Source organism: Amia ocellicauda, chromosome 20 (assembly GCF_036373705.1).
Source record: "Amia ocellicauda isolate fAmiCal2 chromosome 20, fAmiCal2.hap1, whole genome shotgun sequence".
In the NCBI taxonomy this organism is placed as follows: domain Eukaryota; kingdom Metazoa; phylum Chordata; class Actinopteri; order Amiiformes; family Amiidae; genus Amia; species Amia ocellicauda.
In genome coordinates, this window is record NC_089869.1 from 19461331 (window position 1) to 19477827 (window position 16497).

Sequence of the window (16497 nt, forward strand, 5' to 3'; positions counted from 1 at the left end):
AAAAACAGGAAATAAAAACTGATCTTGCAGAACGAGATTCTCCCACCCCCACCCCTACCCTGCGCCTCGCACTCAGTCCTCACCAAAAAAGAAATGTACACCTATTATCTAATCGATGTACATATTAGAAAACCTCTGTGGGAAATAATTGAAGGATTACACTAATAGGGGCAAAAAGGTAATATTCTCACAGTGATGTCTTTTATCCCTGGAGAGGGCACAATAATTCTGCTGTTCGTGATTCCCTGCAGCGCTTCGGTGTGTACATAAGCAGAAGAGAGTCTTTCTTTGTGCCCTTGTCCACATGTGCCAGGTCCCTATACCTATCGTGAGCAGGACGATCGATTTGTTTCGTCCAAGCAGCAGATCTGTGATTGCAATTGATTTACCCATAAAGGTCTACATTTCCACTACACAACACGAGTTGGGCTGGAAGGCTTAACGTCAACCCAAAACCAAATTCAGCTGCAAGGCTCTTCTAATGAGCTCGGCCACCCTGTAGTCTGTATGTTGCACTAGACCGTTTGTGTATTAAAATGTGTTGTGCTGATTTTTTCGTCAAACCTCACCATTGAAACCCAAGAGCATTGCTGACGATTTTCATAGTAAAAAGCCAGACGATACTAGACAAATCAAATCCTTGTCACAGCGTAACACGATGTATAAATCATGCCGCGACAGATAAAAATGCATGCTGCAATCCTTTAAACCAGCCTGGCTCCCTTTGCTCTCCCTTGGGAAAGCGAATTCCAATGTGAAAGAGCGTAATAATACCAGGGGCTGTAATCTGCCAGAACAGGGGGGCACATGGAAAGGGAGGGGGCTTCCCTACACAATGGGGGACAGATGAAAAGGAGGGGGAGGTGGGGTGTTGAAAAATGAGGCCTGACATAAAAAAAAATGAAGGAAAAATAAAGCAGAGGATTAACAGGAAACCCTGATGGAGTCGGGACACTGGTTAGGGATGGTTTTAGTGTGTGTGGAAAGCTTGCTGCAGGATCCCCCCTCCGTCTCAGTGGGAAGATAGCATCAGAGAGACGCAGCCCGGCGCTGGCTGATGAATGCGTGCATCTCAGCCCACGGAGAGGGAGAGCATCGCGGCGAAGGTAGCACGGGGGTGGAGGAGGCACTGAATTGCAGATAAAAAGCCGGGCTCATCCCTGAATAAACACAAAGCAGATTCAGCCCCCTTTCCCCTTTTCGTTTACTGCATCAACTCCAGTGCGTGTTATGTCGCATTATATAATTGCCACCCTGACTTAATTTGAAGGTTGTTTTTAATCACATCCTTATCGAAATGAATCACTGGTTTTATTTTTTACTTGCAGTCCTGATCCACCATTGATTCAAATGAATACCGGGTGACTTTTCTGTTTACTCTCACTGGACTGAAAAAGCGGCCCAAATCCAGACCTAAATTGACTGCCCTTGTTCATAATTCACACAGTATAAGCTACCGTCTAATTGGGTATAATGAAATAAGCAATTGAGAGAATACTAAAAGTACACGGAAGCTACGAAAATGGTCTCAATAAAATCCAATGGCAGTATAGGGCTACTAATAATGGATAAATGCTGCAATAACATGTTTGTTGAACTGCAGCCGCATTGCTGTTTTAGATAAATAAATTATTATAGACCAAGGTACATAATCCATTCAAATATTGGCCATACCGGTAGTTATGTGTCATTGTGAAATTCAATGGAAGAAAAGGGGCGTTGCGTTTGTCTCCGTGCTCCAATGGCACAGCCACAGTAATTGCTCCAGAATACAAATGGTTTCACAACGAAGCGACCCCCCAACACAACCTTGACCTTTGGCTCACGATATACACTGGGGAGGCGTCAGACACACACACAAGACAGATAGCTCCTTGCTTGCCCAGATAATTGCCTATTTTAATTTCTGCCGTTTTGAAACTGTGCACAAATACAGCATGGGCATATATTTCACATGGACTGTAGCTTTCTATTATATGATTATGATATTATGATTTAGGTCTGCTGTTGTGTGCATCCATCTTGGTTTCAGTGCTACATGCTGGTTACAGTCAATAACGCTGCACGACGACAATGGATGTATGCTTCTCATCAATGTCGCTCGTGTCCCTCGGTCTAAAGCCACCATGTAGCAAGTCTCCAAGAAGCAATTTAGCAGCAAACACTGGTCCTCTGCCTTTAAAACTCCAGGGAGCAGACTGTCTCCAGAGGAGCTGACAAGTCTGCAGTTACATGTTCAATATTGTTGGAATAAAAGACATGCTGGCCTCTTCCTGCTATTGGGGTTAATAAGTCAGATGAACTGTCATCTTCAGGGGTAACACTTATTGAAAACAATAACACACAGATGTTGATGGGTCAGGTTGCATTTGTCTGTTTTATTTTGGTTCCAAATGTATTTTCTATACAGCAAAGACTGTGCTGTACAAAAAAAAGTGAACGCTGATAATATAAGAAATCTATGTCGTGTTCCAGCAAAGTTTCCAGTGTAATTCAGTGGGAAATGTCTCTACATTAAATAATGTTTTATGTGCTGCTGCTAATACCGTAAACAAACTACACCGTCACGACACATAGCCCTGGCTTACGCATTACAGATGTTTATTTTCTGTATGCAAGACGTAAAGGTATGCATGAATACTATAAAGGTATGCTGCGGAATACAAAATGCAGTTTATCAAAATGTTCAGAGAAACGTGAAGGTTGAATTCGTGTGTCAGTGATAACTTTTTCGTGCCTATATGTTTTCACTGTTTTACTGCTCTATAAAATAAGAAAGATTGGACAATAATGTCTTTCTACACTCAGAATCTGAGAAGGCATTTTTTATTGAGTCATTTATTTGAACAAAGACTAAAAACAGTATTACATTTTAAAAGGGGAGATTTGAGTCTGTCAGATGCAATGATGATGTTTTATACTCATAAACAGGAATAGTGTATATAAAATACTTTATTTGATTATTTTTTAATCACATGTTTAGCCTGAATATATTACATTCAGTGCATTCTCATAGGTTGGTCTTGAAAAGAGGGGAAATTTCTTTCAACGCATGTTTTTTTAATATTCTTCTGTGTTTTAATCAAGTATAAAAACAATCTGTATTTATTAGTAGTATTGCTACTATGGACATCTTTACACTAAATAACATGTGAAAACTACATTCATTTTTTAACAGAGAATCAATAAAAATAGTAGTAGTTGTATTTATACCACCAATTTATGTCTAATAATAGGGATAGAGGGATATTTCGGTACAATAAAGTTCCTTGTATTGCAGAATGAATTATTTAGATTCTCTTCTATATGTACATTTTCCACCAACATATCAAACATCTATGTCACATTTCAGCTGCAATTTCTTTGGATTTGCCCGATGAATTTTAAGTTCTGTCCATCGCCTCAAAAAGAGCAAGCAGTTGTTGAGTTGAGAGAAGTGTTCCTCTAATCAAAGTCGAATCACTGATGGATGCAGCTAGTGTGGAGGCTACATTGAGATGTGTATAGTATGACACAAGATGAATCAGGCATTTCCAGAACTGATCTCTATGTGCCGGCTAACACAATATTTGAAGATTTAAACCTTTGGAATTTAGGATTCTACGAAAGCTCTCTTTGGTTTCTGTTTGCATAGGTTAGATAAAATAAAGATGTTTCTCAAATGACTTGTGTAGCGTTTTCTTCCGACGACAGTGTTTCCCCAGACTGTAGTATAGATTTTTCATGGCTGGTATTGAGCGGGACACCCGATATGCAAGTTTTACTGTGTCTAATGCAACAGCTGGATTTAAATGATCCACACAACAGGTTTGCCTGTTCCAGACAAAAACAGCTGTATCTTTGATCTCCGTGTGAAAACAACAGGCTTTTCAGCTGGGTCGTGTGACACATGATTGACAATCGGACAGGATCCCTTTCACCTTCAAGTCACCTCCAGTTTGCACAACTAAAGATTGTGTTGTTGTTTTGAAAGACGTTTAGAAACGTTCAAGATATTTATTTGAAACTACAAACGCAAGAAAAAACGGCCATATTATGGTCTCTAAATTGACTGCTGTATTTAAACATCTAAATGCTGCTTTCTATAATCCACTGCAACCAGAAAAAGCTACTTACATTTCTCATCAACTGCTGCATGCACGACTAATTTGCTAGCTCTCACAGCACTCAGCTTTTAAAACAAATCTACAGCCGGACAGAACTATTCAGACAACTTAACGATCAATAAGCAGTGTCTTCTAGATGATTCCTTTCCGGGCAAACACCTGCATTGCATGCTGCTGTATGAATGGTTCATTTTCACATTAAGTTATCTACATCGCTCCTTCAATTCTAACTTATACAATTGCCTCAGCATAACTTAATCACTGTCTCACTTTCCAGCACTGATGAGAAGAAATGCTCAAGCTTGTATCGACGCCATGTCATTGCAGTTCAAAGTAAGTGACATTGAAGACGGCCGCACTGAGAGTCGGAAGCTGGATGCGGGCCTAATGACAGGACAGTGGTCTCAGCAGGTCAAGACTGGCCACCTGGGATTGGTGCATTTGAACAAGCCCACGCCACATGCATACAGATATACTACTTGTAGGACAATGGGTACACATGCACTGAATTTCGTGTATACTGTCAAAATTATCTGCAACATATACACAGAATAATCACTAAGAGTAAGAGACAGAGGCCATGTTAAAACAGTGCATAAACTAAAGCTGAAAACGTACAAATATGAGCTTTTTATATGTGGAGATTAAGTAGATGTCCTGTGAGTGCTGTGTATGCTTTAGTGGAGCTGGGATAAAAATGGCTGGTCTTTGAAAGTCAAACCTGAATCATTATGATCCTTATATTTTACTATGAGGGTGTACACAGTAAAGATGCAATTTTATCTAGCTTCCATTAGTGCGGAAAATATATTTACCTCTATATTATGGAGCCAAGATAAACACATACAAAGCATTCGCAAATCTAAACAACCCAGCCTTGGTCGTCCTCTATGCAAATACTATAAACAACACAAAGTATGTTTTCTCTTTCTTGTAGATGTTCACTGATGAATGTGAGCTCTCAGCCCTTTAACCACACCGACGTGCGCTTGCCATTAAAGGGAACAGCTGGCCCGATGCTGTCAAATGACATTCAATGACAATTTTGAGAGAAATTACAACTGCCAAGATGTGAAGCCAAGTGGAAATCTCCTGACACAATCCCATCAGTTTGGCTTTTTGTTTTCCTACGTACGAGTAGATAATGCAGTTTTGCAGGAATATTGGACAACGGGAAAGTCAACGGGAAAGCCAAGCACTGGAGGTTAAAAAAAAATAAGGAGTTGCACCAAGAGCAAAAGACCCTGCCTGCATCACAGACTAGCATGCAGAGGAAAACATTTGCAAAGACAGGAAACGCAGTTTGAAGCAAATAACAGAACTTCCTAAGGAAATGTCATGAACAAAAAATACATATATATTAGCAGGTGGGCTAAAACTGGAGAAACTATTTCACTCACATTACTATAATAAAAGAAACAAAGAATACAGCATCACAATGCATGATGCTGGTTGTTATAGTACAATACATACAATCCTCAGAAATTGGAAGACAAAAAAAGATCTAACACTATTAGAACCGACTCATTACGTGAGACATGATTGTGGATGCTGTTTATTTTCAGGGGAGAATTGGCATTTGTAAAAACTGTTTGGGCACTGAAGGACAAACAGCAGGGACATCAATATTCTATTGTCTGCCTATGAATGCAGACGAATTGTACATTTTTAGAAAAGCATGAGACATATTGATGGAAATCCCTGATTGTGTCAGATAAACCCATAGCCATTAAAAAGGGAAAGCAATAAGACATGTGGTTCGAGATAATTTTTTAAAGGACAATAAGACAAAACAATGCCTTAACCTCCAAAATTACAAATGTACAGCAGTACATTTCTTATTACTTCTTACACTGTTCAGTCCTTTTTTTACACGTATATATCCTGAGAAGAAAGTTGATTTGCATTTGTTTAAACGCAAAGGCATTTCAGAGACACCTGCTTTATGTATATGTAAATAAATAAATACAAATCTCATACTGTGTTAACCATTAACACACGTAATACAGACAAGTGTCTCAAAACACCTAACATGACAAACATGCCTGTACTATAAATATGATCATGGCCAAACGATTGAATAAATGCCTAGTCTAACCTTGTTGAGGAAACACCTCCTGCACCATCACTGCAGTCCACAGTGTTGCCATTTAAACAGGTGAAATTCCTATATGATACATGCCAATCAGGTGGGGGGGGGAAGGCTGAAAATGCATAAAAACATATTAACCCTTAGACAAAGGAGTCTCCCCCAGTACAGATTCCCAGCACATACACTGAGCAGTATATACCCCGTGAGAGCCCCCCAGTGTGCATGCTGGTGTCAAAATTAACACAAAGGATCGCAGTTCTATGTGGCATGCTCCACTATACCTTTTTCTTCCGCTCCCGGGACCGTTTCCTGGTCTTTTTCTTCTCTTTCTCGTCCTCTGCAGCATTAATGTCAAAATCCCTGTTTTTCTTCAGCTGGGAAGCTGCATGAGCCATAGTGAAAAGCTAAAATATCCTTTGAGATGAGGTGACTATAGGAGAGGGGGTGGGAGGGGGGTAAGAAAAAAGGTAAGGATCCTTCTTAAGACCGAGCAGGAGGAAGAAAAAAAAAAATCTTTGCTTTCTATGTCATCCACTGCAAGCTAGCCAGGAGAGAGACGTTGAAGGCAAGCATCACCACTGCAGAAGCTACCAGTTTCTAGGGAAACCACATTTTCCTTTTTGTTGATTTCGTCATATTCCTCTAGTCTTTACCTGAAACCATCCAAACAATGCAGCCATTCTCATGCGTTAATGTAATGAAAAAGGCAGCTGGGACAGAGGAGACTGTATTATGGCTGTATGCTTTGCCACCAGCTGGAAGTGCCTATCTGAGTGGAGGGAACGGGGGGATGCTCCCGCTGTGATTCGGTGCAGATTAGCATACACAAGGAGGAGGAGATGTGTGTCAGTAATAAACCAGTAGTGTCAGTGTTTCACTCTGGCTGTACTCTTATTGTCCAAAATACGATTCAATCTGGACCAAACTGCGATGGTGCCGTTCCACAGCGAGACCTGCTAGAAAATGGAGAATGGTCTTTGCTTTGCTTTACTGCTGATGCTGACAGAAAGAAAGAAAAATAAAAACTAAAAAACTAAATAAAAATGTCATTTACTTGCTTCATGAGTCACACACACAACCCAGAGTCTTATGATCTGCATCCATTATTCGGTGCATCACAGAGCAGAGGTGTTGTGGCACAGGGGGCACACAAGTCCATTTGTATGTGCCAACGTAATTTGTTTATTATATAGTGACATGCTAGTGAAGCGCCGAATATGTTCAAATGCTGGTGCTCTGCTGCAGGCATCTGATTTCCCACAGCCATTACTGGATATTACTTGGTCTTTTTTAATTGGAATAATAATAAGTGCATTCGGCTTAATGCTTTTTTTCCTAGTGAGCCATCTTTAACATTAATAGCCTTTGTGCATTAGTTCACCCCTATAATCTTATATTATACTGTGCCACCTGAGTCCTCGGTGACTGACTGCAGCTACTGAATATTAACGATGGGCGTGAAGAAGCTCCAGTCATAGTCAGCCTCAGTCTGATTGTGTGCCAGTGTACACCACATACAGGGCCTCAGAAATCCACTACGCCATCCTGTCACCTGGATTAGAGCAAAACACACAAAAAGCACACGGTATCTCCAGCACCGCACTCCCCCCCGTCTGCACACCGCATTAAGCTGGAGGGCCAGGCAATGTGAAAAATGTTCGCGAAATCCTTTTTGTGCATCGAAGAAGGTAATTTGAAGCATCGTTGTGCCGTGAAAGCTGTGATTTTCAATCATGCCTCATCCAGAGCCAGATTAGACAAAATTTAAATTTGGTTGCTAGGCAAAGGCTAATGACATTTTTGTAGGCGGTGTTTTGGAACGCAGAAATGTGTGTAGTGAGAAATGGGTATTCCAGACTCTTGCATATTTGTGTGTGTACATTTTTAATTTTATATATATATATATATATATATATATATATATATATATATATATATATATATATATATATATATATATATATTTTTTTTTTTTTTTTCATACATGTATTTATTGATGCCCAGTAGTAGTATTAGATGACAGTTCAGAACCTATGGAGAAATGAAAGAATAAAAGTCAGGACTGATAAGTTAAGAGGCGGATGTTTTGTGGGAATTACTTAAAAAAGGAAAAATACCTCTTTTAAAATATCTCTACTGAACAACGGATTGTAAAGTATTATTACAGCAGATTGGATTTCAAGTGTATTAAGTGAGAAGCACGTATATCTTACTTGTGTGCAATAGCGGAAGAGCCGCTTCCATATTTGTAAATCCTCACTGGGGTCTAATGGTTATAAAGAGCTTTAGACTGATTTTGATTGAAATGAAGAACTGTAAGCGGGCTTCAGCACTGTTATACAACAAGGAAACTGGCCTGGCATCTGGACCTCTCTTCAGCGGACAGCAGCTTGACCTTCATCATGTCCAATTAGCCCACCCTGCAGCTGACATAAGTGGAATATACTTGTGCTAAATAATAACTGCAAACTGGGACTGCTCCGTTGACAAAATCGAAATGAAGGACCAAGCAATGCTGTCTTTACCAAAGCAGAATGAATAGTCTTATCTTAGGTTAGCCAAAGCTCTGGCTGTATTTTCATAGCAAGTTCTTTTTCAAATCATTAGCGCCTCAGATACTAGAGGACAGGCACCACAAGTATCTCATATCAGTATGAAAACACATTCCAAACATGGAGAGATATGACAGGTTTCCATAAACTACAGTGAGCGCACTTTTGAGAACACTTCAAGATTTCTCCTTTACGAAGGCTCTCCGACAAAACGTATTAATTTACCGCAGAAAACCGTACCTGATTTTTGGAACTTCAACGTTCCTTTTCCATCTTTCTTTTCACAGAATCGTTGGAATCCTGACGAATCAGATTCTTTCCAGGTGGAACAGTGTGGTGCAGATGTAGGAAAATTAGTTTTTTCTAAACAGATAAATGCTGAACACCACATGTCTAACGTGTTTTTTTATAATTTGTGTCTATGTCTGCTTCTTTTTCTACACTATATTTAACAGCCATCACATACATGTAACAATATTTTGCTGATTTTGCCATTCTTACAGGATTTTTCTCCTGTCAGTGGTTGGATTTCAAATGCACAAAACTGAGTACGACATAAGAAAATTAGGCTTTGCAATCAACCTGCACGAGTGTCAATAGATTGTACATTGAGGTTGTATACAGTTAAGTCTAAGGTTAAAATAAAAATGCGTTCATGTCCTATATGACACTAAAATGGACTGACGTAGGCACAACCCTTTCATTTCAATACAGGACCCGCTGGAAAAGACGCAGATCCGGACTCACAAGGTTAATGTTCCAAGGAGAGGGAGAAGTCAGCTGATGGTGCAGCTAAGAGAAAAGGCTGGTTGTCGCTTAATGACACAGACATCAGCTACAAAACACAGTTGGGATTGTCTGGTATGCTACAGGAGCAGGATCCTTGAGCTATAGAAGGGCTATAAATGTCTCCTCACTGGTCTCATTTGTGATTTCAATTTAAATAATTTATCAACACAGTGCATCATTAATATTCTAAGATCCATTGTGTATGGAGATGTCAGTTTGTTTAAATGCAGGGTTTAAAATTTTGGGTGCACCGGTTTAACTAAATATTTAGCATGCAGCAGAGAACATGGAGCGTGAAATACTTTTTCAAATTCCGCATTCTGTGACATAGGGCGACTGGCGCAGTAGGAAGCGGTGATGTGTGCCGGGGGCGAGAACGCACATCGGTGTTTGCTGGGGTCTGTGTAGATCCGAACTGCAGCTATTGGGGGAAGAGTCGGAGCACAGAGACTTCACACAGAGCGAGAGAGTTCGCACTTCCAGATGGTTCTCCGGCGCCGCGGCTCTGTTCGTCGACATGTGCTTCAAGATGGTTTCCAGCACAGACCCAACAGAAGCATGGCTTGCACCCCCCACGCTCCAAGCCTCTCACACGTGCAGAGCGTCCTGGCAGCTGACGATGGAAAAGATCCTTCAACTAATCTCGACTGAGAGGATGCACTTAATTATGTACAGAGCCAGGGATGCCCCATCTTAGTATCTCTAGAGTTGGATAAATGGCGAGACTGCTAAGAAAACAGACAAACTCAAAAATAAAGTATGACTATAACAGTGGAAACTAGTACTCAAAATATGAGAGGCATCTGTGACAATATCAAGGCACTATACTTGCCAAAAACAAGCCTATAGTATCCTTCACAGTACTACAAAGAAAATGAGAAGCCACCCTCTAAAACCACTGGCTCCGGGCCAACAAAGCCATTCCCAGAAATGATTTTTAACGGGTCCATTTCACCTTCACACAGGGCAGCACGCCAGGTGTATATATTTGTAGCTGATTTTCTACGTTGCTATTAATAATTTAAAAAAAGCATCCAATGGAAGATTTAGTGTACATGGACCAGTTTGTACTCATGTTTGTACTTGGACCTCTGCTTGGTAGTTTTCCACGATCGTTAAACTCAGGCGTGTACCTGCTCATTCCAGAGGCGGAAACCTCTCAAAGTGTTCTGGGAAAAAGCAAGAGAAGGAAGGAGATGGGCTGATAGAATATATTACGGTTTAATCAATGGATCCGAGTTCATTCTGCAACCAGACATAAAACCAAAGAATTAGTCCTTTATGGAGCACTTTCACAGGGATGAAACGAACGCATCGTGCTCAAAGGGGTTCAAATCCACAACAGAGCTGTGGTCCTTGAATGTAAAAAAATATTTTTCTCATCTATGTTGTCTTCCAACCCTATTAATTGAAGATGTTTATACTGCAAAGAAGGCAGTTGACAGCAGATGTGCGTGTCTCTCGGTGTCTCAGCTGTCTGCCGGCACACATGCATTCAGAAGATGATCTGAGTGACATAATTTGTTTTTAATCTTTTGTGCTCTTCTGCATTTTTGTTCTACTGGCAGATTATCTTTTGTTGATGTTGCTGTTGTTGCCGTGGGTTGTGAGAAGAAATACAGTTTTACAGCAAAAAAAAAAAAATAGCAATAGAGACTTACACAGGTTATATATTTGTAGCGGAGAAGATGAGTGAACTACCAGGCAACATTAAGTGGCAGGGAAAAAGGCGCACTCGCACCTCGCAGGGCAGGGCAAGCGTCTCCGCCTGACAAGCGCAGTGTACGGGGGGGGGAGTGGATCAGATTTGTATTGATGCAATGTGATCCTGGCTTACAAAGTATAAGCGCAGGTTTGTGCAGTGATTTATTATGGTACCTTAGCAAAGCCATGAAAAGTGTTTATGAGTGTTGAACGCATGTACAGACAGAAAATAAAGACCAATAAAAGCACAGGGCTGGAGATGGTTGCCGCTGCTGTTGCTGACTGTACAACATAAACTCACAGTCGTAAGATTCGTGCTGTGTAACCAACATAAATTCAATTAAAAATTAAACAATTACAGTATAATGACTCAACACTTCAAAAAAATCCAGGGATACAGATGACTTTACTGCCTGAAAGACAATTAAACAGGCAAAGTCTGTTTTAGCACAAACTGTTCACCAGGAAAGACATATGCAAACATGTTGTATAGTATTTTAAGTCAAAAAACACATAATGTTCCCAGTTTACACGCAACGTTGTCACAGCACTTCAGAGTATTGCTGTGAGGCTGTGGTTTGATTGCGGTAGGCATAATGTCAGTGCAATGTTTATACGATTTTGGCGTTTGTTTTTATACAGACATGATGTTGTAGCAACGTTACAGAACCGTAAGAGACTTTAGTTGTAGGAATAGTTTAAATTACTCACAGAGGACTTGGAATATATCATTTGCAAAGGTTAGATTAACATTAACATAAATTAACGGTTGCAGACATGTTGCAACAACCCTCGGTTTTCATTCTTACAACGACAAACACAACGTTGGACTGTTGTATCTGGGAGTCTACAAATTCACGTCATCCAAACGTAGCTTCCCATGAGCAGAATGTAGTGACAGTGTAGACACAGCATTAAGATGTCAGCGTGGCTTACAGTAAGGGCCAGTAATCAGTAATGCGGATAGAGTTATGAGCCAAATTCTTTAGACAAAGACGAAGCCCATATCTCATTACATGGGAGCAACAGTAAATGTCAAGGCATTGGTTAAGGCCCCTGTAAAGAACACAATACAGATATTTGCCTTAATCTGGAAACAACAAAAGTGTGCCGATTCATCCACCTTTTTTTTCTTTCCAGAATAATTTTCTACGCCAAGATGTTTTCCTGAACCTGGGCTAAGGATAAGTAGGTCAATATGAGAAAAGACAGTCTCAAAATAGAAAGTGTAGCTGGCTCTCTTCATGAGGGAAGTTATAAAGCGTACATGGTAATTAGGGGATCTGCAATAAACACAGATCATTCTGCAAAACAGTTTTAATTAGGTAAATCATTTTAGTGCTGATAGAAGGTCATTGCTGGGAGACAGTGCTTTATGCGTCCATTTAAAATCAATCATCTGCGACTTTCATGCACTACTAACTCCCAAACACTTGATCATCTCTGCGCTTTGTGCTCTGGGAAGATGCTCTGAACAAGTGAAATATATCTTAATACGCAGTATAATGCAGGTTATGTCACAAACCTCCTACATAACATCAATCCACCTACTGCTACTTCTACTACTAATTATCCAGATGAATCTCAGAAACCACTACATGAAAACACACCAATAAACATCTACCTTATTCTTTTTCTTTCTGAAAGTTCTTGTCAATGTATTTTACTCAGGAAATGCAACCAGTAACAAATTATACAGAAATACCTTTACACCGTCAGCCATTGTTGTCCAACAATGTTTGAGACCTTCATCTTGACAAGATAATCAGACACCAATATAGGCCTAAAGGATAAATGGACAAAATGTGGACAATAACAAGAAATATGCCAATGTGCAAGAAGCACATTATTATAATATTTTTTAAGGTTTGTTGGTAATGCTGGACATTTTATTTTAACTGGGATCTGACTGTAGCAGCCGCTTTAAAATCATAACAATCTAATTAACACTTCCTAAAACACAAATAAATAGATGAATAAATACATAAAATACTGGCAACACTAAAGCAGAAAAAATCTAGTTCGAGAATTAAACTCTTGTTATTATCTGAGTCCCTCTTGTGGTCAATCCGCAGAACTGCAGCAGCTGAGATGTTCTATGCACAGGATTTGCACAAATCCCCCAGCTGTCAAGGAAGAAAAGTGCATTACAGATATTATGGAGAATCAATTAAAAAAATATTGAAAATATGAACTGCCCAATACACAGAGCTTCAATGACCTGTTCAGTACTCACACATTTATTGTCTTTATACAAGGGTGCACCGTGTTAACCACTGCTATCCTCTACCACCACTGTTTATTAATATGGACTGGCTGGGCCCGATTTAGAGGAAAGATAACGGAAGAAAACAAAAACTGCCAGTTTAAACAACATATGACTGAATAAAACTGGTAACAGCACAGTTTAACAGCCTGTCATATAAGAGAAGTGCAACAGGATGGGCGTTGTTCATGATCCAGCCCTCATTAAAGACTGAGGGAGTGTTGCAGCTGTTGTAACCAGGACATCCTTCTGCTCTCATCAGTCTTATCGTTTATGGACAGACAGCAACGCAGCGGGTCGCCAAGCGCAGTGAAAGTCTGCCCCGGGTACCACAGATACGTTTTATACAAAATGTTAAAAAAAAAAACATTTCTCAAGGTAAAACAATAGGTATCTACCAGTCAGTTCTGGTTTAGAGCACGATTAGGTAATTAAAGAAATAAATCCTGCCTAACATCGCCACACCCAATTTTATATACCGTAAAATCCTCGCTGTGTGTGAGTGGGGGTGAACAGCACTCAAAAATCAAAGGCCTCCTTGTTTTTCTCCTGCTTGCTGATGGAACCCAACTTTTTTTCAGACATCTAGTAAGTTGGCAGTTTCTTGTCCAGCAGGTATGAATATCTCAGCCAAACTGCACTTTGGAGACCTTCTGAAGCATCCTGGCATTCTGCAGACTCACAAGCACACTGACAAGACTCACCCTTTATCTTTTAATGTTTCTAAGACCAGTCTGCTTCGAGAGACGATATATTTTTGTTGAGCAATGTGTGTTTTTGATATAACATCTAATTATTACCAAGAGGATATCTGGCAAGTCCATCTTATTTATTTACAAATCTCCTCTCCGTTGCTGTAAATATAAAACTCCCAGTCGCAGGGAATGGTATTTGTTCTTATTAAATCATTCAAACACTGACTGAATGGATGACTGAAGGCTAAAATGAAATATGGCAAAGTCCATCTATATTTAGTTCAGTGCTTCCTCACAGTGTTTATAAGAGGTCAATGTTCTTGGGATCTTGCAGGAAAGCCAATGCAAAAAATAACTAATTTTCTTCTGTTCTTTTACACCACAATCCATTACAGTGGTTTTCTATTGTGCAAAGCACTGGAATTAGTCAGTGCTGTTTCCTTTCTTTGCCACTAAAGGGCAGTCATATCCTAGCAGATGAATCTTAAATGACTATAGCAGTCTAAATACAAAAGCAGCTAATGAGCTTGCAGTGTTACAAAATGAAAGCTTAAACTTTGACAAATGTAGATGTTGTTTCTTTAACAAAATTTCACTTTCTGGTAGATTTGCTCACCAATAAGCAGCCTGTTAATAATGGTTAATTACACTGTTTGTACGTGATGATGCTTCCAAGTTGTGAACCTCCAACTGACCGCTATTAGAGTCCTATTACATTTACCTACACATGCTTTCCAGAAAGTGGATGTACGCAATAGGAAACCAGAGATTCCTGGTCTTCAAGAAATATTTTTGGCTAAAGAACACAACATCCTGATCAAAGGAAGCCAATAACCGAGAGCTCAGTCTGATTGAAAACTTTGCAATCTCTGGGACCAGGGTTAGAGGCCGCTGACCTTGGTTATGTCTACGAGAGGTACAATTGTCACACCTCCTCAACACATGCTCCAAACAAGTGTTTCATGCGAGAGAAAAATAAATCAATAATTTAATCAGCTGAAATGGTAGACGTGAGGTAAGACTCATGCTGTATGGGAGGACACGCATCTCAGGAGGAGGCATGTCTGTCCCTGTCTACACAACCCAAACGTGTAACAAGCCACTGTCACACTTTGATATTCGTATGGGGTCCAGTCTTTAGTATAGTGATTGGATTTGTCGGTCTGCTTAGGAATCCCAAAACAAAGTGGTGCAATATAGTAGTCGAATGTATGACTTCTCATAGTTTAGTACTTAACTAAAACATACACTTAAACCTGAAACTATTACAATGTCAGAAAACATTATGATGATAAACCTTGGTTGACATCAACTAAATCCATTTCACTTCTAGATTTGTCTAGTCAAAATCTTACTTATGAGCTACATTACATATAAAGACTGGTATGACATGAAACTGCTGTGGCTGCGATCACAGGATGTGACTTGGAAACAGTGGAGGCCCTTTGAATATTAAACGTATACAAGAAAAAACAACTTATTTCATTTGCATGAAGAATAGCCCTAAGATTCAGTATATGGGCTATTTTGAATCAGTACACAAAAACTAGACATGGAGATAGTGATTTCATGGACCATGATGCACTGCTTTCCTCTTAATATTTGGACGAATACATAAGCAGACATAAATGTTAAACTGTATAAAAATGACAAATATATTTGTGAGCTTAGCTCTAGGGTTTCATAATTGTGTCCAACTGTAATGTTCTCCTATCCTGCTCCTTAAAGAACTAGCATGGCCTAAAATTAGGGTTTTATTTGTCTTTATACAGTAAGGGTCTTCTCCAGTTGGATTCTATCATATAAGCATTTAAATGCTTGAAAATGTACATTTGACATAAAGACAGTACCTTCTACTATGTTCCAAAAAGCTAAATAATGCCTAAAGCATGTTTACTATAAATGATTCAATTTGCCGATGTCGGTCACAAGGGCAGATGCTGGGATGTGCCCTGAAATTATCCACCAGCCCCCGTTTCAGTCCCTACAGTTCCTGCTGAGAGCCACCTCCCGTTTCATTACTCTGGAAAATAACATTTTTTTGGGCCTATCATGTCACATTGTTTTTATTATACATACAGGGTACAAATAAATATAAAATGATTGACTTTGAAACCTGTATCAATGCTACATGGAATCCTTTTTTCTTCGTATTTTGCTGGATAATCTGAACTCGTAGCAGGCATCACCCCCCAAGCGGCATTCGCTTTTGTTTTGCCTTTATAGCCTCTATCAGTGCAAGCTGTTTGTGTATCCCGACCTTTGCCCCCGTGCTGTGGAGGTAATTGGTCTG

At 39.8% G+C, this 16497-nt stretch overlaps 1 protein-coding gene across 25 annotated transcripts in view; it reads right to left on the reverse strand.

Moving 5' to 3' along the window:
• The window catches only part of ank3b (ankyrin 3b), a 172567-nt gene that overhangs the window by 92045 nt on the left and 64025 nt on the right, over positions 1-16497 (reverse strand). For 13 of the 25 annotated variants that reach the window (XM_066693750.1, XM_066693744.1, XM_066693748.1 and 10 more), the window contains exon 1: positions 6480-6608. The exons of 2 other annotated variants lie outside the window; for them this stretch is intronic. In XM_066693750.1, coding sequence (XP_066549847.1) covers positions 6480-6593 — 114 coding nt within the window. In that variant the 5' untranslated portion in view covers positions 6594-6608. Of the gene's footprint in view, positions 1-6479; positions 6613-16497 lie in introns of those variants that run through there. 10 more of the 25 variants (XM_066693741.1, XM_066693727.1, XM_066693739.1 and 7 more) reach the window with 4 other exon arrangements.